At 37.0% G+C, this 27188-nt stretch overlaps 1 protein-coding gene across 1 annotated transcript in view; it reads left to right on the plus strand.

Moving 5' to 3' along the window:
• WDR64 (WD repeat domain 64) overlaps nucleotides 1-27188 on the plus strand; it is a 72404-nt gene that overhangs the window by 36267 nt on the left and 8949 nt on the right. The window contains 8 exon segments of the mRNA XM_050709826.1: nucleotides 5248-5387; nucleotides 13284-13410; nucleotides 15285-15433; nucleotides 16827-16950; nucleotides 18082-18251; nucleotides 20633-20809; nucleotides 22802-22932; nucleotides 25893-25985. Of these exon segments, the coding sequence (XP_050565783.1) occupies nucleotides 5248-5387; nucleotides 13284-13410; nucleotides 15285-15433; nucleotides 16827-16950; nucleotides 18082-18251; nucleotides 20633-20809; nucleotides 22802-22932; nucleotides 25893-25985 (1111 nt within the window).

Here is a 27188-nt window from a genome sequence, read left to right on the forward strand (position 1 = left end):
AAAAAAAAAACACAACTAAACATGGGAAATAATACAATTCAAGTTGAAGTGTAAAAGTTTACCAAAGGGAAAACTGAGACAGATATCGCAAACAATATCAGATGAGATGTGTATTTCAGAAGTTCTATTGATTTTCTAGACACAAATTTTAAAGGGAAAGCAATAGTACAATAGGAAAGTTGTTAGTGAAAAAATTGGCATTCAGCCTTCTGAGAGATCTTATTTACATTGATTACTTTGACACACACACAAAAAAAGAAAAAAAGTAGTCTGCAGAAATTTCTTGATGCCATAAAGTAGGGAGGCACTATAAAGTGGAATATGATTAGTATTTCCCGCAGGTAGAACTAGAGGACTTTACTGTAGTAATAAAAACAGGGTGAAGACCAGGACAGAAGATCATGTACACAGGAACTAATAACAGTTCCTGTTACAGACTGAAAATTCTTCATATAGAAATAGCAAGGGAGGAGAAAAATCTGGATAAAATTCCTAAGAAAATTCCAGACCAAAAGTCTGCCTGGCCTACTCTACCCTCACTGACAATAACCAGCAATAGACACCTCAGGCAGAGTATAGAAATGGAGCAATCCTGTAGCAATACTTGCCTAGGTACTTGTGTACCACAGTATAGTGGCAGTAGAAGAAAGAAATATCATCTTTCATTTAAAATGGAGCTTGAAATTTTTGAAAAGTATAGATAACATATATGACTGTGAGGGTTGGAGACTAGGCTTGGATTGTAGGACTTCTAAACAGCTCTCTAAACAGCTATGTAATGAGAAAATATTATAAGGAGATGAGCTTTCTCACCAATACATTTTAATTTGTCTTGAGTTTCGCTGCACAAAAGTACAGAGAGTATGGACTACATGACAAAAGATTAATAATATTGTGTTCAAGAATGATTCTGCAATGATGACTTTGAAAAACTGTAAGAATTGTGCTTGCCAGTAACAATCTTCAAGCTTATTCCTGGCTCATAACATTTACATATCCTTGATTTGGAATCCTTTCTAGCTTGTTCACCCATTGACCTTCATCTTGATGTTGGAAGGCTTTCTTCTGCCTCACCTTCATTCCCAGTGCTTAGTCCTGCTGCTTTCCTTGAACTGCTGCTTTTGCTTGGAAGGAAATTATTCCTGATCTGGATTACTAATAGTCACAGGAAAAGTGGGAATGCATGGCCAAATCCATGACAAGATGGCATCGTACCTTTCAAATTTACTGTAAATTTTAGATCAGATGGGGCTACTGTGAAGCTGCACCCAGAATTAAGAATCTAGTCCTTCAGCCTTTGAGAGATCAATCTACTAAGTTCTTTGGAAGTTGAGCTTTATAATTCAGTTCTCAATTAATAAAATATACTGTTCCAGTGGCTCAGCAGTCAGCGGGACTAGAGCACACTAATTTTGTCTCTATATATTAAAAAACATTACTCTTTCTTATCTGGCTGAGAAACACATGAGACATGGTTAATGAAATGAACAGATTCAAATGAACATAGGCACGTGAGGTAGTAAAATCTTGTTGACTAGAAAGCCTATAATTTTACCTGTAATGTACCCTAACGATCAATAACCAGGGAAGGTAAATAATTCAGTAATCATCATATGTAGATTTATTCGTGATGTGTAAACATTTCTAAAAAATGTTTCTATATCATATTCAGCAATAAAAAGAGAAAAAAAATGTAAAAAAAAAAAAAAAGAAAAAAAACAGCCATTGATTGTAAGATAGCTTTTGAAGTAATTAGTGAGGATAATTTGTTAATGACTTTACTGAGCCTCGATCTACTGTTATTCAGCACAAATGGTTTGCAAAGTACTGGATCCTACAATGTATTTTTACACCGGGAAGTGTCTATTTAAAGACATATGTTTTAACACCCTTACTCTTCTATTATATATTTAGTTGCATTTGAATACTCTCATGAGTTTCTGTTAGCATGGTGATGCAACCTAATTTTGTCTTCCAGGCATTTGACATTTATAATAAGAAGAAAGATACAAGCAAACCTGGTACAGAGTTCACTTTTCATGCTAAAAACTAGACTTCTTTAGCCAGTAAAATGATACAAGCCCATTAGTGGCCTGAAAGATGGATCCCACAGTAGCTCAGAGTAACTTTTCTGTGTAACATTTTGCATTATTATGTTGAATGTTAAAATGATATGGTTTTCCTCTTACTCAGGATCTATTTCAATTCTAACTATGTCTTAGTCATAACTTCAGGGAATAGCTACACTTAAAAGCAAATCATATATCCATATAAAAGCTGGAGATGATCAGTTTTAAATTATATGATACATCAACTTCTAACCTTATTAGTTTTTCAAATCCAGCTACTGTTCTCTTGTGAGCAATAAAGTAGAATCAAAACTATTGGTTATTTCTAAATCTAGCAGTAGCAGCATAAGACTGTTTAAAAGGAAGTCTTCTGTGCTTGTTCAATAGCCTTTTTGCATTCCTGGCAGAAGTGAAGTAACTGGTAACATCTTGTATCTTGATTTGTTTTTTTTTTCTAAAGGCACTATGCATTGGTATTGACATTTTCAGGAATTCCTGGGATCATAGTTATAGAAATGATATCCCAGAACTCCAAAAATACTGGCCCTCACAAGTATAAGAGAGTATTTTCTGTGATGCAGTCTATTTTTAATAACATATGAAGACAGACAAGGCAGCACAAAGAGAAAAGAGAGACATTGGTTAATATGATCAACCTATAAACTTGTCTTAATTTACTTGATGTCTCAGTGTTGTGAAGAGATTTTGCAGACATCATAATTTAGGATTTTAGTCTTTTAAAAGGCTGGCTTGAGAAAATGACAGTGAAGTTGCTTTAAAGAATAGGAGGTCTTTCTGTGGGACAGGAGTAATATGGAAAGAAACCAGAAATTATATTTTACATTTCTATTTTTTTAGTGGAGAACAAGCTAAGCCTAGTGTTTGTTCAAAAATGCTATTGTTCTCTATAGAGTTTCAACACCACTGAAATGCAGACAACTCAGCAGACATCTTGGAATACCACATAAACTGCAAACTTGTATAAGCAAGGGAGACAGTTTGATAAAGCATAAAACTTTCAAAGAAGGTCTTGAAATCCATAACATCTAGCTAGAGTAGATCTGTGGTCATAGAGTCTGACTTAAAAAAAAATATATACCAACAATAAAAACATAAACACGTTTTTGTATTTATTTTTCTTGGAAGAGAAAACACAGAAGTGACCCCATTATGATTCAAAGTATTGATTTCAAAGAATCTTAACTTTTTTTCTGATATTTAGACAGGTAATTCATTCTCTTCAAGCTTTTCTTGAATGTGTTTTGTACCCATGCCTTCTGTGTCCGGATTCTGAATCCAGGAGGCATATTTGGATCACAGAAGAGAATAAGTGTTCCAGCAAATGTTCCAGTGAAGCAGTGAATGTCTGCCCTAACTGCTGTTCGGGCAGGATGAGCATATAGCTTTGCAGTAACAGGGCCAGTCTGGCATTAGTCCAGAAATAGGGGAGAGAACACATCTACTGTAACTACTTCTACCATTATCTCAACATCAGTAAAACAAACTAAAACTAATCCACTATTTCACATAGGAAGAAAACTATATTTTTAATGTAGGGAAAGGTTTTCTTTCTGAATGAGACTTTTTCTTCCTGTTAATATCTTGAATAAATAACATGTGTTAGTGATTCTATTGTTAAAAGAAACTGTACCATAATTAAGGGTCACTTAATGGAGTGCCTGCTCTCTGTTCATCTGCCATCACCTCAGGAACATAGAGAACAGAGCACAGCTCCCCTATCTTATGCAGAAGTTATGCCCCCATTGCACCACTGCAGCTGTTTGCATGGTCTCTTTCTCAGTCATACCTTTGAAATGATCTTGCATAAAACAAAATTATTTTTTGTTGTAGCTATTCTAGGAGTAGATCATTTTTTCAGTGTCATTCAGAGAGAGGCTACCTAAACTGTGGAATCAATTTAACCGAGAGGGCCATAAAGCTTAATGCAAGAAAAAGGAGATGGGGTGCTCCTAAAAGAATCACATATTGCTGTAATAAGAAGAAAATGAATAAATCTCTGTGGAGAGAGGTAGAGGGACTGACCAATGACAAGAGGTTGAAAGAGCTTCAGGAAGATACTTGGAAAGCATACTGAAAGAGATGACCTTTAACTGTCCTCTTTGTAAACAGAACTAAGCCAAGTTTCACAGTCTGGAGGTTGGGTTAATCTTTCAGGCTATGTACTTGCTCGTGTATGCTTTTTTGGCTTTCTGCACGTCACTAAGCTGAGAGAAAATTAAAACTCAGATTGAAATCTAGATAAAATGTGATTGGTTCATTTATTGTATATTAAAATAGGCTGTTCAGCTAATTGTATACAGTGCGTACAATTGCAATATTTGCCAGGAATTGAAAGTAAAAATATAAACAAATTAGTATCAAATTTAAACTGGGCTCCTGTCCTCTTCAAACTCCTGTAAAAAATACAATTTCTTTTAAATGGCTACAGTTGTGTTTGCATCAGTATGTAAACCCAGGAGCTTACTAATATGTTTTTAACAACATCCTTGTGTTTTGAAATGTTTATGGAAACTATTATGAAAACAGTACCAAAAGATTTATCTATAATGCAGTCAATGATGATAACCTAATTGCAGGTAATTTTAATGTTTGAACATACAAATAAAAGGAAAAAAAACTTAATTCTCATTTACATTAAGAAAAAAAATCACTTATCAGCTGTTATTATTTCCCATTCGCCCTCAACTTTCATATCTGCTCCTCTTCCCGTTATGCAGGATCATCCCTTTCCATAGAGGTAGTCATCCCTTCACTACTGGGCTAAATGGAAATAATTATTGTTTTGTTCTTTTCCTCAATCAGATCTTTGAAAGAAAAAAATCTGAGCCCCAATTCAATTTTTAAATTAGTATTCTACTTTCATGGCACTACCACGTGGTCATAGCCAGTGCGTCTAACATTCCTCTAAGAAAATAAAAAGCCTTTGAAATGCCAATCAGTTATGTGGTTTTAATGCAAGTATGGGGACAAATACTGAAAACATATCAAAACATAAGCTGGAATCCAGCTCTTAGAAGGAAAAGTTAGCACCCTTATGTGGGAGTTGCCTACACAGTAAAAACAGAGACTTATGAATATTAATCCCTTCATTAAGAAACTCACTTACAGTGTTTGTGACTATTCAGTCTTTCTGAATATATGAATTCTTTTCTGTCAGGTCATGACAAATTCCTTCGTTTGTGGCATCCTTGTATTAATAGCAGGCCTACAGGGAAGCTATCAGGACACCGACATAGTGTTGTGGAAATTGTGACAAATGAAAAAGATCAGTACGTTATCAGCCTTTCTTCTGCAAAGGTAAAATTGTTTCCTTAACTTCATGGAAATCAATGCTATAAACGCAAGTAGCAATGTGTTTTTGAGTAAGTATCTCTGGTAGCATCTAGTCCAAATTTCATTGCTTGTCAGTTAATTTATTTTAATTTAAAGGTAGCGTTTTAGCTTAATATTTCCAAATTATTTTATATTGAGGAGCAAGACTAAAATAGAAGTATTTGACTTTTCTGTATGTGCAAAAATAGTATTTACGATAGTAGATATTAATGTTCTGATATATTCTGCATCACTTTGGCAGCTGCCAGAATAATAACATAACTGCTATCTGAATGCTTCATTAAGTCATGATCATCTGCAACAACTTCCTACAGCTTCATTTACCCCTCTCTGCCTGTCAGCCTGCTAAATCTGTAGGTGGATGTTTTCTTACATTGGCCACTCCATACACCGTGTTCAGATATCATCCTCTTTCTGAATGGTGTCTGAATTACAAGACACTGCTCCAAAATATTGTTCATGACAGAAATACAAATAGCATCAATAGTAAAACTTCTTTAGCCATATACTGTAAGACTTGGCTGGAAATTGGTGGGTTTCATTTAAATTATTGGTGGAATCAGGGCATCAGTGCTTTATCTTATTTTGTCAAGTTAAGACTGTTCAGGAGAAAATAAAAACTTCTAAAAACCTGTGCAAAAATAAATGAAAAGCTACTGAAGTGGTAGTTGCTCCATAAAAGGCTATGGAGCTCTTTCAAGTATAGTCCTATGCAATATTTTCAATATTCTGTAATCAGTATTTTCATTAACATCTGTAAAGATGGAATAGCAAGTATGGATGCTAGATTAACCAATTGCCTCAGGCTGAATAAGGGTTGCAGGCCATGGGCAGAAATATTAGAGTACCGAATGGGCATTAAAATTGAAGGTATGATCTGTGGCAAAAGTCGGTTGTGTCCTATAAAGTAATAAGGACCAAATATAGGTAGTCAACTGAGATATCCAGCTTTTTGATGTGTTATGTAGGAAATATTACAAATCTCTCTGTTTCGTCTGTCCATGCTGCTCCTCTGCCACAATTGCTTACCACTGCTCATTGAGGTGGGGTAAATACTATGTTTTCACGTCTTTAATCCTATTCTTAAAATAACCTATACTCTTCTGAATGTGCTATTAGCTTAAATTAAGTAATCAGAAATATGTCATTTTCAAATAATCCTTGAACCATAGCCATTCCTTCTTCCTCACTTCTATAGATCTATACTTGTCTTTTCTGTAGGTAACTGTACATTTGCTGCAGGCATGCACCACTGCTGAACTAAGGAAGGTTTTGACGGATAGCCTGCAAGATATGCATGTAGGAAAAACAGAATAAGACATAAAACAAGACTTAAGGGGAATGAATGTACATGAAGATATATATAGGGGAAACAAAAGGGAGTGAAGTACCTCAGGCAGTAAATAACTAGGAGATCTCTTAAGGTACTTTCTGGGCCTTTCTATGATTCAATACAATAACTTTGGAGAGAAACAAAATCTATTTTACAAGACTCCAAGTATGTGGACTTTTATACCTGATCTTAACTAAACATACTTGAGTTGTGTCAATGACATCAGTAAAATCATTTGTACATGAATATGTGAAAGTATATTCTAATTAAAAAGTAACTATGTGTCTTTAAATTGTGCTGTGAATTAGAAGTTACACTTCTCCTCAGAAGTAAAAAGAAATAAAGAGAAATTCCTAGACTTTTAAAAGCCAGATAAACCTTGTGGTCATAGTTGAAAGCTATATCAAAAAAGAAGGAATCTTTCACAGAGGAGTCTAAAGGACTTTACAGATAAAGTTGTGATCACTCTGTCACAAAAAAAAATTACAATATATAGATGACTTACATGGTTATTTCATCTTTGCATTAGGGCTCAGGTAGCTCTCTTGTCAGCACACTGAGCAGACAATAAAGAGACAAAAACGCAGAGCCTTTACACAGTCTCAGCCATTGTATAGCACCCGGTAAATCGCCTGCAGGCTCATTAGTTTACAATTAGACTCACTGTTCCATACTACCCACTTTAATTTCTTTCCATCATTGCACCATAACTGAGAAAAAGAAAGTAACCTTATATATTAACAGGTTTGTGGTTATAATAATATGCTCAGAGCTACATCCTTCTTCCCTTAGCCTCACATGTAATCCCGTTGACATCAGTTTGCTCCTAAGTCTTCTAATAACTACAGGGAGTTGTAGTACTTTGCAGGATCACCTTCAGGGATCATAGGACACACAGCTGCACTCTCTGCAGGTAACTCACTCTATTAAATAACACGGCAACAGAACTGCAGTTTGACCTCTGCTTCATGCCTGGTGACTTTTGTCTTTGAGGGCTCAGACTTTCTGTGTGAATTTGTAACTTTTTCACTTCAGCCTTCCACAACAGCCTCCTCATGATAACCCAGCAAGACAGTGTTCCTGAGCCTGAACTTTATCATATGGAGAGCATGTAAAATATTTTTTTAACAATTTTGTCTTATTTCCCAACTTTTTTCTAACTCCGTCTTCTGTTACCATTTTAGTTGGTAAGATCATAGAATCATAGAATCACAGAATGGCTTGTGTTGGAAGGAACCTTAAAGATTATCCAATTCCAACCCCCCCTCGCCATAGGCAGGGATGCCACCAACTACATCGGGTTGGCCAAGGCTCCATCCAGCCTGGCATTGAACACCTCCAGGGGTGGGGCATCCACAACTTCTCTTGGCAACCTGTTCCAGTGCCTCATCACCCTCTGAGTGAAGAATTTCCTCCTAATGTCTAGTCTAAATCTCTCCTCTTTAGAAGATGAGTCTTGTGCTTTGTGTGTGTGTGTGTTAAAAATAGAAGAGAAAGGTGTTGCTGGTCTTTATATGCTCTCAAAACATAGACTTTAGACCAGATGGAAAAGATAGTTCAGGCTTTTTAGCGTGTTCTGATATTTGGGGATTGACAAAGTGGTACTTGAGAGAAAAGTGTTTATGTATGTAAATATACACATTTAAAAATGTTAAGGGGTGTCAGAAAGCTTTGGCAAGAACTCACTTTGAATTCTGGAGGGATTTGGTTCCCAATTTTTCTCTGTGTCTGTGAAAAATCCGTCTGTAACTATAGGGTTTTGCCATTGGGTTGAAAGATGAATGATACAAGAAGAGCACCTGAGAAAAGAGGGGAGTGATCCAGGCTGCAGTCCTGGAAAGGATAGCAGACTAGCTTGTTAAAGCTGTTGCAGCAAATACAGGAGAGAAAGACAACGTGCATTCCTGGAATGCCCCTCTGTGCCTGCTACCTACTGTGTGATGGAAGCTGGCCACAATGAGGGAACACAGGCAAGAAACCCTGCATCCCACACGACACAACATCCATATTCAAAAGGTATGTCTGTGGGTCAATGCCAATTCTCCTAGTACACAAACTGAACCAACAATTTTTTTCATTAATGTAAGACAGCGTTGTAGACACAGCTCAGCTTTTCCTGTAAGGTGGAAACAGCAGGAAAAAGAAAAGAAGTCATTTTCAAAAGCATTTGATGCTCCACCTCCTCTCTAATGTGTTTTGTTTGCAAGTCTGTGTGTGATTTCAGAAGATGTAGTCAAGAAGCATTTTGCCATAAAGAGTATACCATAAAGAGTATTGCCATAAAGAGTATGTTTTCACAGGGCTTCAGTGATTCCTGGCATTTGTCAGGCTGATGTGGAAATTCTTTAATAAATACACAGAACAGCAGTGTTTTAACAAAACATTCCTAAGGCAACTCCCGCAGTCAAACTAAGCATGCCTTTCATTTCCACTCTTTGCATATGTATTCATGCAGTTATGTGTGCTGATGCAGATGAACAGCAGTGACACTATATCTCACGGCCGTGCTGGCGATTCCTTGTGTTAAAGTTACTCATGTGAAACAGTGGCTTACATAATGTCCCCATCCTGTGCCCCCGGCTAGAAAAGGAAGAAGGCCTGAAGGAAGGGAAGAGATTTGTGAATGCTGTGAGGGACCCAGGTTTTTGCTGTCACTTCAAGTGACTACGTATTCTTAATGCAGTATTGGCATTAGTAACTGAACAAAGAGCAAGAAAGGGCACAAGAGGCTCTGATATTCACTTGTGCTGTAAAATAATTTTCTCATTGCTTTGATGAAATAAGACGTCAAGCTTATGTCTTGATCGTTGTTTACTTGAAAAAGCCATTAGATTGTTAAAATTGTGTGTCTTCAATTTTGTTTTGTCTAATTCTACTTTGTAAAGGGTCTGGATGATGTCTCTGGAAAGGTTATTATGTCTTTGTTCAGTGACTTATTCTTTTCTCCTGAGTAGAGTATCTCTATGATACGTACTTGTGATAAATCTTCAGTTCTTAAAGCTATTTTTACACCTTCTAATTGTGACTGTGCCAGAAATGATCTTGGAGATCTACCCTTACTTTCTTAACTTTTTATTTTTTCTATTTCTATTTCTGCTGGTCTACTTATTTTAGGCAGATAAACAGTTTCTTCATTTTTCTATTCAACTGGATTTCCTTTTTCAGAGCCATTCTCACTGCCTATTTTTCCATGAAGCTCTTTCCTTTTGTAAGCTTCAGAGAATGTCTGAATAAATTTCTGAAATGTGGTCAAAAATCTAGTAGAAGAATTTGATGGGCATGGTTTTTCTGAAGCAATATGGTCTCAGAGAAAAATTAATCTCAGAAGCTCTTTAGAGCCTTTTCCTTTTGCATTTTCCCTGCAACAAACAAGATAATCAGGAGAAATTTTCTTTGTACTCAAAATTCAGAAACACTCATGTATGAATTTCTCTCTGTTGCCAGAAGTGATTTATTTAAACACTGGTGTATCTGTTTATTTTTTTCCCTTCTATTTCAAAGTTTTGCCGGATCTTCTGTAACTTCCTTTAAAATTAGGTTATGGATGGAAATTCCAATAATCTCTAAAGCTTTGTATTTATCTCCTTTCTTGACATTGCATAACCCTGAATAATTTCCATCCATTACTCTTTCCCTTATTTTTATTTTACAAACAGCGAACAGTCTTCCATTTTGTTTCTTTAGCAGCTTTTTCTTTTTTTTTTTTTTTTTCTATGCTGAGTGGCTATTTTAAGTGAAAAGAGAGATACTTCAACATTTTACAACATACAAAGTAATGAACTTCCATTCTTAATTGTATAGTGTATGTCTTCTGAAGAAATAATTCCTGGGAATTGCATTGAACTTTTCATACCATTAATGTAAGCACACGTGAAGTCTTCTTAATTATCAAAAGCATATTTAAGGACAGGGCATACTGCCTGTGGATTATAATAGACACACACTATGTTCAACAGAAAAATAAACAGAATTCCAAATGAAGAAGGGAATAGGATATAATGAGGAAAGCTGAAAAAGTCTAAACTTGTGGGTTATGTTTCAGATTGTAACTTGCTGTATGTCTTTTGGGAAACACTTACTTTCTCTGTTTATAGTTGTAAAATGATTTTTTTTTCATGAATTAATTATATCAAAAAAAATCACAGAAATGTTTAAGTTTTTATGTGATCAAACAGACCAAATATAAGTGGTATTCTGCCGAAATCCCTAATATTTTCAAAATTTATCTGATCCCAAATTTGCAGAGAAAGTATTTATTTCTTAAGGATTTTTTTGTTTTGTTTTCAAATGTCTTTGTATTACATAGGGATTTACATTGTGGAACTGTTTTTTTTTTTTTAATTTTCAGCAATGAAAGCTGATTTTGATTGTAGCCGGTTTTGTTATAAGGTTGACAGATGTCGTGTTCTTGTTTCTTCCTCAGAGTTCTTCCTGTCAGATTTCTATGTCGGTATTAGGCAATATGAGCTAAAAGCAATTACTTTGTAAATCAATATGACTTTAACAATAATTTAATACAATTTTTTCTACAAGTCACCAACATTTCTAGGTCAGTGGCACCCTTACAGTGGTCAATTTAAATTATACATCAAATAGTGTTTCTTGGCATTTCTGTTATGAGACTGTTCCTTATGAGACATTTCCTGTTAATGGCATAACTTCTTAATGGCCTCAGTAAGTACGTTATGTCATTAAAACATTTATGAAATTTTATGGAAGTGATGAACAGAATTCTATATTCTTTTTTCTGTCTAATCTCTTTCATTTTTTTCTAAGGTGCCAGCTGTTGTACTATCTAATATATCAATCAGAAATAAAACAAGTCATTTTTAAATAAACTTCCCGTCTCACTGTCCAGTGACTGGTGCTCTAATTACACTTGCATCTTTTCTTGTTGGGTTATGGCATCTGATCAGGACAGTTTCATGAGGCTTACTGGACCGTCTACACAGTAGGCAAGCTAGGGTAGCAAGAAGGCTGCTTTTAGCTGTGGGTAAATTAAGTAGGTTCTCAGGAATAAAAATGCAAGAATCCGCCCCCAACATGCAGATATGTTTGGAGTTGTAACTACCTTTACCATAATGTTTTTCACCATATAGCAGATTCTGGGAAGAATCAAAAAATGGATGTACATTACAATCCCGTAAGATTTTTCCTAGGATTTTTTTTCAAGATTACCAGATCTCCAAAATTATTGCTCTTGTAGATAAATAGCACTCCAGCCCCAGTCATGGCTGTCTGGTTGCTTCTTGTTTACTGGCCAAAGCTATGAAATTAGAAGTTGAGTGATTGCATCAAGATCATCTGAGGAAACCCATAGAGATCTCCATTGAGTTTCAAGGCTAAGAATAAGGAACAGCTGAGAGAAGAAAACATCCAGGGACTGTAGTCCAGGAAGCAGAATTATTCATGTGATATTACTTTCTGCCTGAGATGCAGTTCAGTTATCAAATTCAGGTGAATATTTCATGGGTTTGTGCTTATGTGTTTTATAGGCTAACATTCTATGGAGCATTTCATCCAAAGATTCAAAGCCCTTTGTCAAAGTCCGCAACACTCCAAGTATTGATGGGAACATTTGTGTTAAAAATCCCAATTTAAAATGCAGCACTACCTTTTAATAACACATGAATATAAATACCTTGCACAAATGCCTACATAAAACTACAGATTTGTCAGCTGAATGAGAATTACATGCAGAGGTGGTGACAAAATAACTTTTGATAACACGGTAAGTCTATTTTGCTGGGAAATACACCACACTAAAAACCACAGGGTCTGAGAACCTACATCATGATTTCTTGCAGAATTAATAGCAGTTTGCATGGGATAGCAACAAGTACAACATGGGTTTGATCAAGGCAGGATGAATGAATGTTGCCAACATATTACTAACTCGTAATTCTAGAGCCTAAAGCAAATGCCGTGTTGTCTGTTGAAACTGAAAGAACTATATACTGTATCTGGTATATCTACTGTTCCTTAGAGGTTGGTAATGTGACTGTGGTCAGTAGCAGCTGCGTATACAGAGCACAAGAATTGTATGTGCATAAAAATGATACATCTACAGGATGTCCTGATCCCGATTTCCTTCCAACATCTGCTGTCAGTAAAAGATTTCAGGAATTCCTGATGTGGAACCCTCTGAAATTTATCTTTGTATTATTTGACACCATTTGATAGTCCAGTCCAGAATACAAGCTTTTAAACTATTGGCATTTGTCTGTACTTGACTGAAAAGCATGACACAATGGAGTCATCTTGTTATTAAGGAGTAGAATTGATTCTCGGGAGATCTGGTTCTCCCGTGGACTTCTCAGGTCAATATTTCAAGACTCAGCCTTTCTGTGCCTTTTAGTAAAATGACAATAAAGATGTCTTCAGTGTTTGTGTTGCTTATTTTGGGATGTAACTATTAACAACATGATTTGCATTAGAGGGTATAGTATTTTGTCATGCAAATGAAGAGTAGTTGAAAATCCAATCATGATACAGTATTAGGTTTTCTCCCCCACTCTTCTCTCAAGATTGTTCGAGTGTGGGATATACAGATCCTTTCAATGCTTCAGGTCTTTCATGATAATCAAGGGATTCCTGGAGAGTTGGAGACCCTTGCCATGGTATTTGACAATGATCGTGGCACGCTGATCACAGGTATGTTACTGTAATTAAAGTGTGAGAGCATCATCCCCCTTCTAGAATGTGGTTTCCCTTATGATTGCATACTAATGAAGTTGAATGCAGGAATAAGTTGTATGAGATGTATAGAATACTGTGCATTCAGGGTATTTGTACATTAAGACCATCTTGAAGTATGTCTTGTTATACGTGGTGCTAATTTCAATATGGAAATATGTATGAAAATATGCAGCATTGGAATTAACAGCAGGAACCAGAGGAAATGAGGAAGACTTCTCTGAAAGCAAGGTGAACCTTTTTTAGAAAAATTAAGCTACATGTAGTTTCTTGACTCCATAGCAAGGAGCCTGGAACCTCTGAAGGCCCAGAGATTTGCAGGTGTCCCTAAGGATTTTAGCCTTCTTTATTTAGGGCAGAGAACCTGGAAACCAGCAGCTTTGTCTGCCCCAGAGACGTGGTCTCTGAAATCCTGGAGTCCTCAGCTTTGAACCTGTCCTGGGGCTATAGACACCTGAGGATTATCAGGGAAATAATTGTCTTTGGGGACAGCTTTTTCTGTCCTTGCACCAAGAACAAGGCACAAAGCTTGTCAAATCTGAGATGAACATGAAATTTCTTATTTTCAGTGACCCGGCAGTTTCTGCTGAATATTTGTGTCAATAAACCTGTTTTAGAAGCCTAAATATATACATTGGACGAGAGTCCACAAATGGTTGCATGTATTTTGGAATTGGCTAAGCATTGCAAAGCTTAAGAAACTTTATATTCTAGGTCTTATTTTAAAAATGATCCGAATACTAATAAGAATACTTTTTAAAGATATTTCATTACTAAAACGTACAGATGGGATCTTCAGTTCAAATTTAAGTTAGTGAGATTTTCAAGGTTTAGTAATATAGTGATTTTACATAGCTAAGCCCTTGTGAAAATGAGGTGGCTTTGCCCTTATAAACAATGATTGGAGCAGTGCCTAAATATCTGTAAAAATCTGGCCCTGGATTCTGTTAATGATTCCATTAAAAGGTTAAGTGAATGTCCCCTTGCCCCTGAACAGGGCAAGAGACTGAGGTTATATGTGAGCAAATTAATCCTTATTGCTATCTACCTGACTTTACAGAGGAGATTTTCAGTTATTGGTTCACTAACATCCATAAATCACGGCTCACCTTCATGCTTCATTTGAATATTGCCACAGCTTTCCTTCTGTGCCCGTTCCAAGCTGCCGGCCTGTGTGCTTGGGCTCATGCCAAGTATTAGGCAATTCTGCTCTTTACTGCATGCTCACTGCTGACTGCTGCTCCTCTGCTGGTAGAGGAGCAAATCTGGAATTGAAATTAGAGGCTGGATTGTGAGCCTGCCTTGTAAAAACCTTGTCCTTTCCTTTGTCTTGTCTTCCCCATCTGCCTTTCTGTTTATGCAGCCCTTCAGATCAGAGGGCACTGGAAAGTGCAATGCCATTCAGACCTGCAGTGCTGTATAAAAGAAGGTGCTGGGAAGACCTTATTGGCTGCAGCTAGAATTGCCTTATCTCTAAGGAAGTGGTTACCAGAATTTTAGTGATATACTTGCCAGTTCATATTTCATTTATTTGGGTTCCATTCCAACCCACTGTGGTCCAGGGGGATTTACCACTCCTAATGATCTTGGATTCAGGGTATCAATCCTGTAAAAGGTAGGCAGGTGGTTGTTTAAGGCAGGGAAATACTTAGCTGTTGTTTAACTGATGTCTTGTGGGGAGCATGGGTGAATGTTTTCTCTTTTCAGGAACAGATATTCTCAAGAAACAGACAAGATTCCTTATGCCCTTCAGAAAACTCAGAAGAACACCATGTCTTAAATGAAACCTTTCTATAAAATGTATATATTCTCACTTGTCTCACCATGTGCAGGTTCAACTGTCATTGATATTTGTCCCCTAACTCACATGATACAAGATACGAAACAGGTTCCACAGACACATGAGAAAAGCATCAATGTTCTGGCTTACAACAGGGCTTTTCACCAAATCATCACTATCTGCTCTCAGTCAATACTGAAGGTGAGTGTAAGTTGTCATCTGAAATAGTCTCGGCTATCAACTGAAATAGTCTCAGGTTGTTGTTTGCTTGTTTGTTTATTACAAATAAGTGATTGGGCACTTATCTAAGTGATTAGTGTTTATTATTCGAAGTGTTTGTTTTGTGACTATTTTTATGCTCAGATTCTTCTTGGAAGTAGTAGCCATGATAAACAGGCTATATTCAGTTCAACAGCATTCTTTTGTCAGAAAACTACTTCACTGACCGCACTGCAAGTGCCAGGCAGATTGAGCAAGGTTTCGGAGGCTCTGGATTTAGTTAGGATTTATTTCCTTTGGCCACATTTTGATTCACCTGTTCTGTGATGGACAGAGTGTCAACAGTAGTGAAAGTCCATTGGCCATTTAGTAGCTCTAAAGGAAAATTTAAAATGCCACTATGTCAAAATGTGCATCCAATTCATAATTCATGCAAACACAATTACACATTATTCAGAAGGCATATCTGACGAGCATCTCCTCAAATTTAGGAAGTGCTCAAGTCCCAGACAGCTTAGTGGGATGTAAAAGTACTTTAGATGTTCTATGGATTGGTATAAAACATAAAGAAAGGCACTTTGTAAAAACAGTACTGGGTAAAAGATACTACTCTTGGATAAAAAGATTCTTGAATTCTAAAACTGAAAAGTTCCTCTGGTACATACAATGTGGCTAAACTACAGAACCTCATTTTTTATCCTTTTATTCTCCTGCTGTTCTTGTTGTTCTGTTTTTCTGAATCTGATTCTTTTTGATTAGCAATTCTGGAGACAATTTGCTGACTTCCGTAGATCCTTTTCTCTTTTAACAAATTTCCTAGAACATGTTGTTCTGAGCCTTAAGGATTTCAAGTCATACAGTGAGGGAGAAGCATTGAATATAATAGCCAGTTAACAAGAAAAATAAAGTGAAAGAGATGTCTCTCATTTGTTGCTTTTTATCACAGCGTTATATGTGTTGAAACTGTAATGAAAAGATTACATTTGTTTGTTAATTTTACCATTTATATTTGAACCACTAAAAATAGTCACCATGCAAGCGTAAGAAAATCCATAGGCAAATATAATGAATCATTACAGGTGTGCTGAGGATCTGCAGTTTTCGTTCATTGCTGATGGGGTTAAGTGGCAAGATTTATAGGGTGAAGTAGCTTCTCTTATTGGGCCAGTTGGTGATGCATGCCATTCCTTTGCTTGTTTGTGTAAAGGTTTGTCTATATTGTACACTCAATAAAGATGTTATTTCTCATTGTAAATCCCCACCTTCTTTAGGTCATGATGGCTACAACACCAAGAACAAATTGTGTGAGGAGTTTTAAAGGATGTACTACAAATAATTAATTTAATTTTACATTTTTTTTTTATTTTTTTTTTAGGTCTGGGACCTAGAAACAAGATATCAAATATACCAGATTGAAGATGCACATGGGCTGAATATTGAAGTGACCTGTGCAGCCACTGAAATAAATGGTTTTTATCTTGCTACTGGGGCATGTGATGGTAAAGCAATTAAATAATTATTACCTTTTTATTATGTTTATGTAAAATGACAAATGACATGAGCGATCAGAACTCTTTGCCTTGAACCATCTGTCTCAGTGACAATGATTTTTGTCTTTCTTCCAGGGTGGGAGGAAGTATGCAAAGAAAGGAATACACTTTTTTTTTTTTCTTTTTTTGGGGGGGGAGTTGGGGGAAGGAGGTTCTTGGTGGGATTTTATTTGATTGGTGATTCACAGAAAGCTGATATTTGGCTGCTGGGGCTCTGTTACTTTGCTTGCCTATTGGTCTATGGAAGGCTATCTGCAAAGCTGTTGGTCTGAAAAGGTGTTTCCTCATAGGTCTTAGGGCCTAGATCTTTATAGCGGTGTAAGTAAATGGCTCCAAATGAATGGTAGTGTTGTTGTTTTTTTTTTTAATTATTATTTTATAGTGTCTAAGCTCAATTTTGTGGTGAACACCAGAATATATATCTCTCTGTGTTTCCTGATTTTTTCCCTTGTGTTATTTAGCATACATCAGTTATAGATGATGTGACAAGACCTCTCCAATATATTCACAAGTGCTACACTGAATTCTGCAACAAACTTTAATAATTTTGTGATCTGTTAACATGGCAGAATAATTCTTCTCACATTCAAATATTCATGAGTGCACACCTGAAGTATTAAAACATGAAAAATATGAAAGCTTCCTTTTCTTTCCAAAGAAAAATATGAAAGAGGAAATGACATTTTTCCATGTTTATTATTTGTACTTGGCTACAGGGACTAAAACCCATTATGGATTTTAAGAGCATGACAAAAGGTGAACGCTATCAAGTGCCACACAATTGGTGTCGTGTAACAACTGCTTCACTTAAGCTAATACTCTAGCTCCTTCTCCCCACTAGTTGTGTGAGACAAGTCCAGCAACCAGCTCACTCTGCTCCTTAATGTAGCTCAGAACCACATAGCCAAGAAACACATACACAGTTACAACTTCTTAAAGATGAGTGACTTAGCTCTGAACCTGCAGTTGGATTTTCTTCTTTTCTTCTCCTTTCCCTGTCTGTTCAAGTTCCTGAGTATGAAGCACAGGTTGTTGTAGAGAGTCCATTCACTTTTGTGTACATTTCTCATTCTTGTCTAGGAACTGTGAAAATCTGGGATATTGGAAGTGGACAGAAAGTTAAAGCCTTGCCTTTGGCCCAGCACAGCAAAGATGAGCATGGTCTGCTGAAGCTAGTTTATCTGAAGGCTAGTGAGAGTCAACATGCAATTCTTGTTTTAGAGCAGAGTGGGAAGATGAAAATCATTCAGGTTTTTAATCTATACTTATATACATACATTTTTGTTGTTGCTGTTATTTATTTCATTCATTAGCTTCTAATTTTCAAGGCAAAACAAGACTTTCTCATGAATCAGTAGATAAACTTTAAGAAACTATCAAGAAACAGTCCACTTCCTGCATCAAGTTAGCTTTCTGCCTTTCTAAGTGTTAATATGTTCATTAGTCCACTGCTGTTTTTCAGCATTCTGATCATTTCTTTTCATGCACTCACTACAATGGAACATTAATGTTTTTTCTGTTTGTGATTGAGGCTTTGTGATTCAGTTTCCTAATAAGACTGTCACTGTTATCAAATTAATCTGTGTTTGCTGGAGAAGAACCAGATCTTATGCACTTGTGTATGCAGATAACATTACTCCTTAATGTAAAGGGAAATATTCAGATAAGTGAAGTTATGCATGGTTGTGGAATCTGGTTCAGCAACTGAAAACTGTTTAATTTCTCTCCTTCACAAATTAACAGTTGAGGCTGAGATGCTCTCCTCTGACTTATTGATGTAAAGGGGACTACAATGACCTGAATCATTGACACAAAATTTGCAGAGCAACTCTGAGGCTTCATCATGTGCTGAAATTCTATAACTTTCAGTCCTGATATCCTTTAGCTTTTAAACAAGAGAATCTAGAATAAATGTAGATTAAATAATAATAAATGTGTAGAGATAACTGTCCAAATTCAGCAACTGAGCCCTGAGACTCAGATATTGCCATCCCATCCCAGTCTTTTGTATGCCATAGAGGCACCATTTAAAGTTTATTAATAGGAAACTCCCGTGACTCAGATTTCAGTTTCAGAAGCCTCAAAGGCCTCAAGCCTATACATTTATATCATTGTGAAGCTCTCCAACTGTACCCTAATATCCCTCTTGGTTTATTTTCCCTCTGTGGAGAATAGGTGACCATGGTATTATCCTGCAAGAAAACTTGGTATCAGGGAAGATTTTTGTTAAAGGATTTAGTTAGTTAGTTAGTTATCACCTAAAATTACTAGATTAAGACAGTGGCTGCATTAAGAACTTATACAAAGAGACAAGACAATAATAAATCAGATTGGCTTGCCTGGCTTTATTTTGAGAGTCTACTCTGTGTTCCCTTCAGCTAAAACTTAACAGCATGCATTTGGAGCTAATAATTGGGATCTCATCTTTTAGACGAACCATGTTCCTCTAGAATTTTCTTCCTCAGACTGGAATGTTTTCTATGAGACAAAATTCCCCTTATGAAACTTTAAATCCACTGTGTACAAGGGAACAAAGTTTTGTAGGCAGAAATATTAAGTTTTGTTATACAGATTATATATTTAGAGAAAAAAAAAAAAAAAACAACATACAAGAGTTATCTTGGTAAACAATATACTACTTTTGATCCTCCTGTTAATATATAGCTGTTTTATTTAGGCTTTACTTTTTATATTATTTCTGAAACACTATATCATACCGATTGGCCTTCAGTGTTAGTATTGGAATTGTTAAATCATTCATGCAATGTAAATGTGTCCCTTGACAACAGGTTGGCAAAGAGTTGAATCTCCTGCAAGTCTGTGTGTATTTAAATACATTAATATTGTTGTATATAATTGCAGAACTACTTTTTTTATACAAATGTTTCAGTTGAATAATGAGAACTATAGGTTATTATGATTAGCTTTTAAAGAGGCTCTTAATACGGTAGTTAGGAAGGTAAACTTGAGTAGCACCCCAAAACCAGTTTACTCTTTGAAAGAGTCTCTCATACTCTCTTTCAAATTTTAGACCTTCCCCCAAGGTGTTTCCTGTCTGATACAATTAAAATCATAAGATTTACTAAAATCTTAATCATTGCCTCATTCTGGAGTTCAAGACATCTATGAGAACACAAGAAAATCTAAGAAGCTGATTTCAGTTTCCTAAACAGACAGAAATATCAAGGTTAATACAGAAACAAGATACTGAGGTGAATTTGCTATAGTTGGAAAGACTGGGAAGGTAACTTGCAATAGCTCTAGGCACAATGGGGAGGGATCGATGACTCAGAGCAGTGGTGGAACTATGGCCTGTTTTTCTCACACAATTGCGGCAACTGTCAGTTTTGCTGGTATGGAGACTGGAGACTACCAAGTTAATAAAATGAGCAGCTATAACTGAAGAAACAACTTACTTTTAAGTGGGAAATCAAACTGTGTATGCCAGATGAAGTTTGCAATGTTTGGTTGTGTTGGTTTTTTTTGTTTGGTTTGGTTTGGTTTGTTATTGTTCTGTTGTTGTTTTGTAGTTTGGCACAGAAAACAAGATTTGGAACACACTTGCTGACCATTTCCTTATGAATAGAGAAATATTTTCCTCCCTCTCTCATTAAGTCATTTTTTTTAACAGGGTAATGAAATTAAAATGTGTCTAGAAGTTACATGGGTGCTTCCTGAGGCAGTGTTGTTTCTACAAAGGAATCCAGTTGAGTTTCTGTCACTGAAGCCTGACACCTTACAAAAACATGATTTTTTTCTGAATATTCAGCTGCCGTCTGACACCAGTACTCTGAGCAATGATACAGAGGTGAGAAACATTTGAAGTTCCGCAACATTTACGGAAGATTAGAAAGTAAAAGGTTTATTGTGCCCTTGAGGATTTTTAACAAGAGGATGAGAACCAAATAAGTATTCCAAACTTTCCAGTACACCGAAAGTCTAAAATAAATCACATAAAAGGGCAATTGTTTTTATGAGATAGACCTGCTTAATAATGCAATGCACAGTTGTTAGCATGGTTAAGCAACTCAGAACATACGCTTCACATTCCTGTACAAAATATAAGTTGAGGTCCTTGTATGAGATATCTTCTAGAAATGAAAGGTGCTTCATTATTAGAGATAGACTGACTTTCAGTAATAGTGGCACATAAAGATCAGGCTGGGTGATTCCTAGTGTGATTCCTAACCCTGTGTGTAACTAGTGAGAAGTTTTCCCCATTTCAAATAATATTTATATACCCTTGTCAAGTCTCTCTTCTTAGAACAATTTTTTTTTCCATGGTGACTGTTACTAGTGCTGCAGACAGCTGTAGAATCCTGCTTTTCTTTTAGTTTATTTAAAAAGTGCTTCTAGTCATTTTTGCAGCTTAAAATTCCACAGTGAGTTCCAGATAATAATTGCTTCTGGTTAACGGCAGATCATCTGCAAACCTAATTCTTTTGTGAGCTCTTTTCTTTCTGCTTCACAATAAGTATGAAGAAGGTTACTGAAGTTGATGCACTGAACCCTTCTTTACCTTGACTGGGTGCAGAGAAAATGCAGCATTGGCTATGCAGCCAGTATTTTACACCCCACATCTCCCCTGGCAAGACCGCTGGTTCCCATCCAGAGCAGCAGGGTGTACTAAATAGTCTGAGAGCCAGACAAGGGCCAGCAGCCTCTTCACAGTATCCCAAGTCTGAGCTCCCAGTAAGGAGCTGGGAGCTCCCAGACTGCCAGGAGGAGGCAAGAGAGATGCAGCTTTTTGCTGTGAGTAGGTAAAATAGAGGAGAAAAGAATTTGTATGGTGAGCAGAAAGGTGACAAATATTTCCATGAGGGCTGTTTCTAGAGGCCTATGAAACCCAACAAGCCTCCAAGCAGGGACCGTGGTTTCTGGAAGAGCTTTTAGTGGTGCTGTTGAAGGCTGTCCCCAAACCATGAGACCCCTAAGACCACTTCCAACCAGCCCCACTCCTTGGCCCCACCATCCCAGTGCTGGGATGTTGAAGTCCAAGCCCAGGATTCCCACAGGATTGCAGCAGGCCAGGCATTCACGGGCATTTAGCTCTCTTCTTTCAGCTGTCTAGCTCCAAAGGAGGCAAATTGCTCCCTGCAGGCACTGGTCTCATGCTAGGGAAGACTTCAGCCCAGAGCTGTTGAGGAGCAGGAACTTGAAGGGGCTATTTTGGCACATGTTAGTACCTCAGGCTACATCCAGGCCTATGAAAAGGCTATTTTGGCTCACATTATCACCCCAGGCAACATCCAGGCCTATGAAGGGGCTATTTTGGCTCACGTTAGCACCTCAGGCAACATCCAGGCCTGTGAAAGGGCTATTTTGGCCCACGTTAGCACCCCAGGCTATATCCAGGCCTATGAAGGGCCTATTTTGGCCCATTGTAGCACCTCAGGCTACATCCAGGCCTGTGAAGGGGCTATTTTGGCTCACATAAGCACCTCAGGCTACATCCAGGCCTAAGTCATTCCTCTCTCTGCAGGGAGGCACCTCCAAAGATCTCATCCTGCTCTTTACCAGTCCCCTTGTCCTGCTCTGCCCCTCTCCTCTTGCTCTCCCTTCGTCCCCAGATATCAGGACAGGTAGATGAAGACCCCCATCTTCTGCAGCAGGGAGTTTCCCCCTGCTATCACTCCCTGCCTCTGTGTAACTCAAACACAATAGTATTAGAATAACATTGAATATGCAGTTGTTGTATACACATTTGATTTAGGCATCTTTTTAAATTAACAGTTAAAGCAGTTCACTTTCTAGTGTCCACATTGCTCCTACTAACATTCTTTTTTGTTTTTCTTTGTAGTGTTTTGTACCTTCTGTGGAAATGAAGTGCTTCGATGTTTTAAAAGTAGAAGGATGCAGTTTGATAACTACAGGAAGTGCAAATGGTGCAATAATTTTGTGGGATTTTGAATCTGCTTCTGTCAGATGTATGTAAGTATTGCTTTCATGGAGTCATTTTGATCTCCAGTACTTCATACAAACAATTCAAAGAGAATAGTGGATACACAAGTTCAAAGCAGGATTTAAAATAGAAATTTATCTGCGCCCCCTCCCTCCCACTTCAAATTACTGTGCTATTTAGTCCTCACATTGCAGGAGAGGTAATTACGAGAGCCATTTGTAGAAGGAATGATGTTGATCAGGTGTTCAAAATAAATAACCATGCCAGGGGAGGCTTAGGTTGGAAATTAGGAGACATTTCCTCTCAGAAAGTCTAGTCAGGCATTAGAACGGGTTGCCCAGGGAGGTGTTGGAGTCACCATCCCTTGGGGTGTTCAAGGAAAGGTTGGACCTGGTGCTTAGGGACATGGTTTAGTGGGTGACATTGCTGGTAGGGGAATGGTTGGACCAGATGATCCTGGAGGTCTTTTCCAACCTTTATGATTCTGTGATTCTATGATTCTAATCAAGAATAGTGTTTTAACATGTCACTAAACTGCCACTGAAGGAAACTTTATGTCACTTTGTCCCTGGTTACTGAGCTGTACGGAGCTGTAGAGCCATCCTTATTTTGGAAGTTTTGTGTTTGAGAGAACATCTGGAAATAATACTATTTCAGCAGATTATGGCAGGTGTGCTACATTATCGCTGATTGATGTGATAGTAGTTCTGGTCTTTTTTTATCTTATTTCTTCATATTTCTTTTGGAAAGGAATTCACCTCAAAAAGGTGTAAATGTTGTCTTGCTTCGACATAAGCAATTTTTGAGATGCTTTTCAACATTCATATGAAAATTTCTGGCACAAGGTAGGAATGGGCAAGCAGCCTCAGTCTAGGCTCTTAAATGTCATTTTCAAAGGCTTTGCATGCTTCCTTTTTATCTTAAGGTGTTTCTTGAGAACAAATGTTGCAGTAGATAGGCATGTTTAGTTGGACAGAGTAGTCAAAATCTTTCTCTCACTAGCAAGGAGATGCCTTTCACAGCTGTGTACCAGAGTTCCAGTCATTCACTGAAAAGGGAAATAGAAATGCCCAGTAGGCAATGTTTCTGTACTTCAGATTGGGATTTAATTACATTATGATGTACTTTCAGAAGGGGAATATGGCTGTCCTTCAGTTAAAAGATCCTTTAGTCTTGTTTTTTTGGGTGGTTATATAGCATTACCAAACTAATCATTAAAAATGAGTGACAGAAACAAGCATGTCACAGTCTGTTGACCTGAGATTGAGGGATTAAACAGTGATGTTGATGACAAAGGTAGAAGAATGGAAAGATATTCCATTCCAAGAGGTGAAGATGAAGGACAGACATCCCTGCTTGCTTGGAAAGGGATAAAGTCTCAATGGAGAAAAAGGAGTGATTCAATAAGTAACAAGAAAAGAGACATAACCAGTAAAAAATTATACAACTGTTTTTGGCTTAAGTGAAATATATCCATTTGGAGAGGAGAATTAAAGTACTGTTTTGGCAACAGCTAGGGGTTTTGTTACACTTTTTTTTTTTTTCAATTATCCTCTGGTCTTTTATTAACCTTTGTACTGTTCTAATAGCTACCTATTTCTAATTCAGTATTTCCCCTCTTCGCCTATGTTTGTGGTAGTGCCTCTCTTTGTTCTTTTTGGTTTTAAATATCTTAGTCTTATCTTCAAGTCTGATGAAGATACTCTCCTTTTGAAATATCTATTCTTCCATATAGAATATTTACAGAAAGTTAGGCAATTTGAGGTGAAAGATGAAAAAAAAAAATTCCTAAGGCTGTACAACTCCAAGAAATGTTTTCCATACTTTCTCTTCTCCTACTCACTAGGGAGTAGCAGCATTTTGTTGAAATGCTTTTGTGATTCCAGCTGCCTAGCTGCCCAGACGAGATACCGTATCAAGTATTTTTGAGTGTCACTAATCAATGTTGTTTGTTCTAGCAAACAATTTAACAGATCAGTAGTAATAATTCAAAAATACTTGTTGCTTATTTTGTGGTAGGTTTTTTTGGCATTAAACTGAGGGGTGAAGGTGTGTTTTGGATTGGCATGAGTTGAAAACTTCTTTCATTTTCTTCAGTTCAGAGTACAAAGATTGATCTGGAGAAAATGCTCATTTCAACTTGAAATGCTTAGCTCTCAGATACTTGGAAGAAAGTGGAAATGAAAAGCTTTGTTTCACAGAAAAAAAAAATCCTCTGTTGAAAATCCTCTTCACTCAATAAGCCCATGGTATGCCTCAGTACATTGGAGACATGGACTCAATTCCTATTTCTGTCTAGATGGTTTTGAACCTACAGGTCCCACAAGGGTTTTTCAAATATTATGCTACAGGATATACTGCAGCACAAAAGGCAAAGGGGAATCTTTCTTGTTTCTCTTAGGGCAATTCCAGTTTGCATTGTATTCTTAACTGTGTAGGGAACCACATGATAAGAATGATCTGTGCACCCAGGTCAGAGCTGAAGTCTTTTTGTAGCACAGGTAGTAACAACAACTTCTGTTCTGGCTTTGTCTCTTCCTTTTTTTTTTTTTTTTTTACCTCCTCATGTATGAGGGGGGAAAATCATTGCTTTGTAAGTACCCACAGTTCATACACATGACTGGCTTGAATGCCAGGAACAATGTACTTTTCTAACATTAATGTAGCTGGTTAACTTTGACATAAGTTACTTCACTTTTCTCTTAAATACTAATTCTCAAGAAAATACTTGGCTGAATGAAATGTACATCATTGCACTGGGTTTCTGTTTTTCCTTGCGCAGGCACATTCTTTACCTACTCTTCACTGTCATTAATGCATCATAACTGATGAACTGATTTTGAAAAACTATGTCTAAAACTTTTAGGTGACATACATTTGGGGAAATAAAATGTTTAAATTTTTAGATTTTGAATAAAGTCTACAACCTTTTCTGGGAACAATACACAACTTATCTGATATTATCTGGTACAAACATCTTCATTTTCAGGTGTAAAATTAATGAGAATAGCCAAGCTTCAATTCCTCAAGCATCTGGAGTCAATGCCATGTTATTCCTTATACGTAGTGCTTCCTCTTCCAGGTAACTGTGTGCCTTGTATCTTCCACCATGACAGGTGTGGTCATTTGGAATTCTGTTGTATTAAACTGATGTAATTTTTTATCCAAGACAGCATATTTAAACTGGGATTTTTCTTTGTATTTAATGAAGTTCAAACAGTTAACAAAATTTAATGATGTTTATCAATCCATATTGATATTAGTCCTTCCAGGCTCTTTTCAGTGGTGCCTAACAAAAGTCAATGGGCACAAACTGAAACACAGGATGTTCTGTCTGAACATCAGGAAGCACTTCTTTACTCTGAGAGTAATGAAGCACTGGCACAGGTTGCCCAGAGAGGCTGTGGGGTCTCCCTCCCTGGAGATCTTCAGAAGCCACCTGGACATGGTCCTCGAAAGCCTGTTCTAGGTGGTCCTGCTTGAGCAGGATGTTGAAACAGACGACCTTCAGAGGTCCCTTCCAACCTCAACCTTTCTGTGATTCTGTGATAATGTGTTTTTTTTATTTTTTTTACCACTCCACTAAGCTATCCTGTTGTCCTCTACATGACTTTCTAAGTTTCAGTTCTGTTGAAGAATTCAACAGAAGTCAGTTTTTGTCAAGAATCAGTTCTCCTGTGTATTGTAACTTATTTCTGTGAGATGATTGTGTGAGGCCCCTGCTACAGGGGCCTTTTTTTTTTTTTTTTTTGAGTCTAATACAATCTTCAAGGCATTAGATACTCTCAGCGAACAGAGAGGCAAGCTCATTGAAGTTTGCAGCTTCAGGTCTCCTCTTAAAACATACTAGAAGCTGGCATAGGTTGGTAGTGTTGCAAGCAGACCATAATTTTTGCCCATTTTGAGAGAAAGGCTTTGCATAACTTCAAAACATACATAACTTCAAAAGTTTTTGTCTTCCAGTGGACATACAAAGGCAATGGTTGGCAAAAGGACTCAGTATGGTTTAAATGGTTACGTAGTTTTAAGGTCTTATGCAATTAGGCAGCTTTTTGTGCTCTCCTGAATCATGAAGATATTTTATGATCTTACATTGCTTTAAAACCTTCAAGCTGCTCATGCATTTACTATACCCTTGAATATGCAATTGCCACTTAATTCAACCTGAGTTTTCTATTTGGTGTTATAACTTAATCTAAAAAATCCTAACTAAACTAAAGTGTGGTGATTACAATTCTTAAGTAGAATTTTTTGTAAATCAAGACAATTTCTGATTATGTTTAAG

The sequence above is a fragment of the Cygnus atratus genome, chromosome 3 (assembly GCF_013377495.2).
Source record: "Cygnus atratus isolate AKBS03 ecotype Queensland, Australia chromosome 3, CAtr_DNAZoo_HiC_assembly, whole genome shotgun sequence".
Lineage (NCBI taxonomy): Eukaryota > Metazoa > Chordata > Aves > Anseriformes > Anatidae > Cygnus > Cygnus atratus.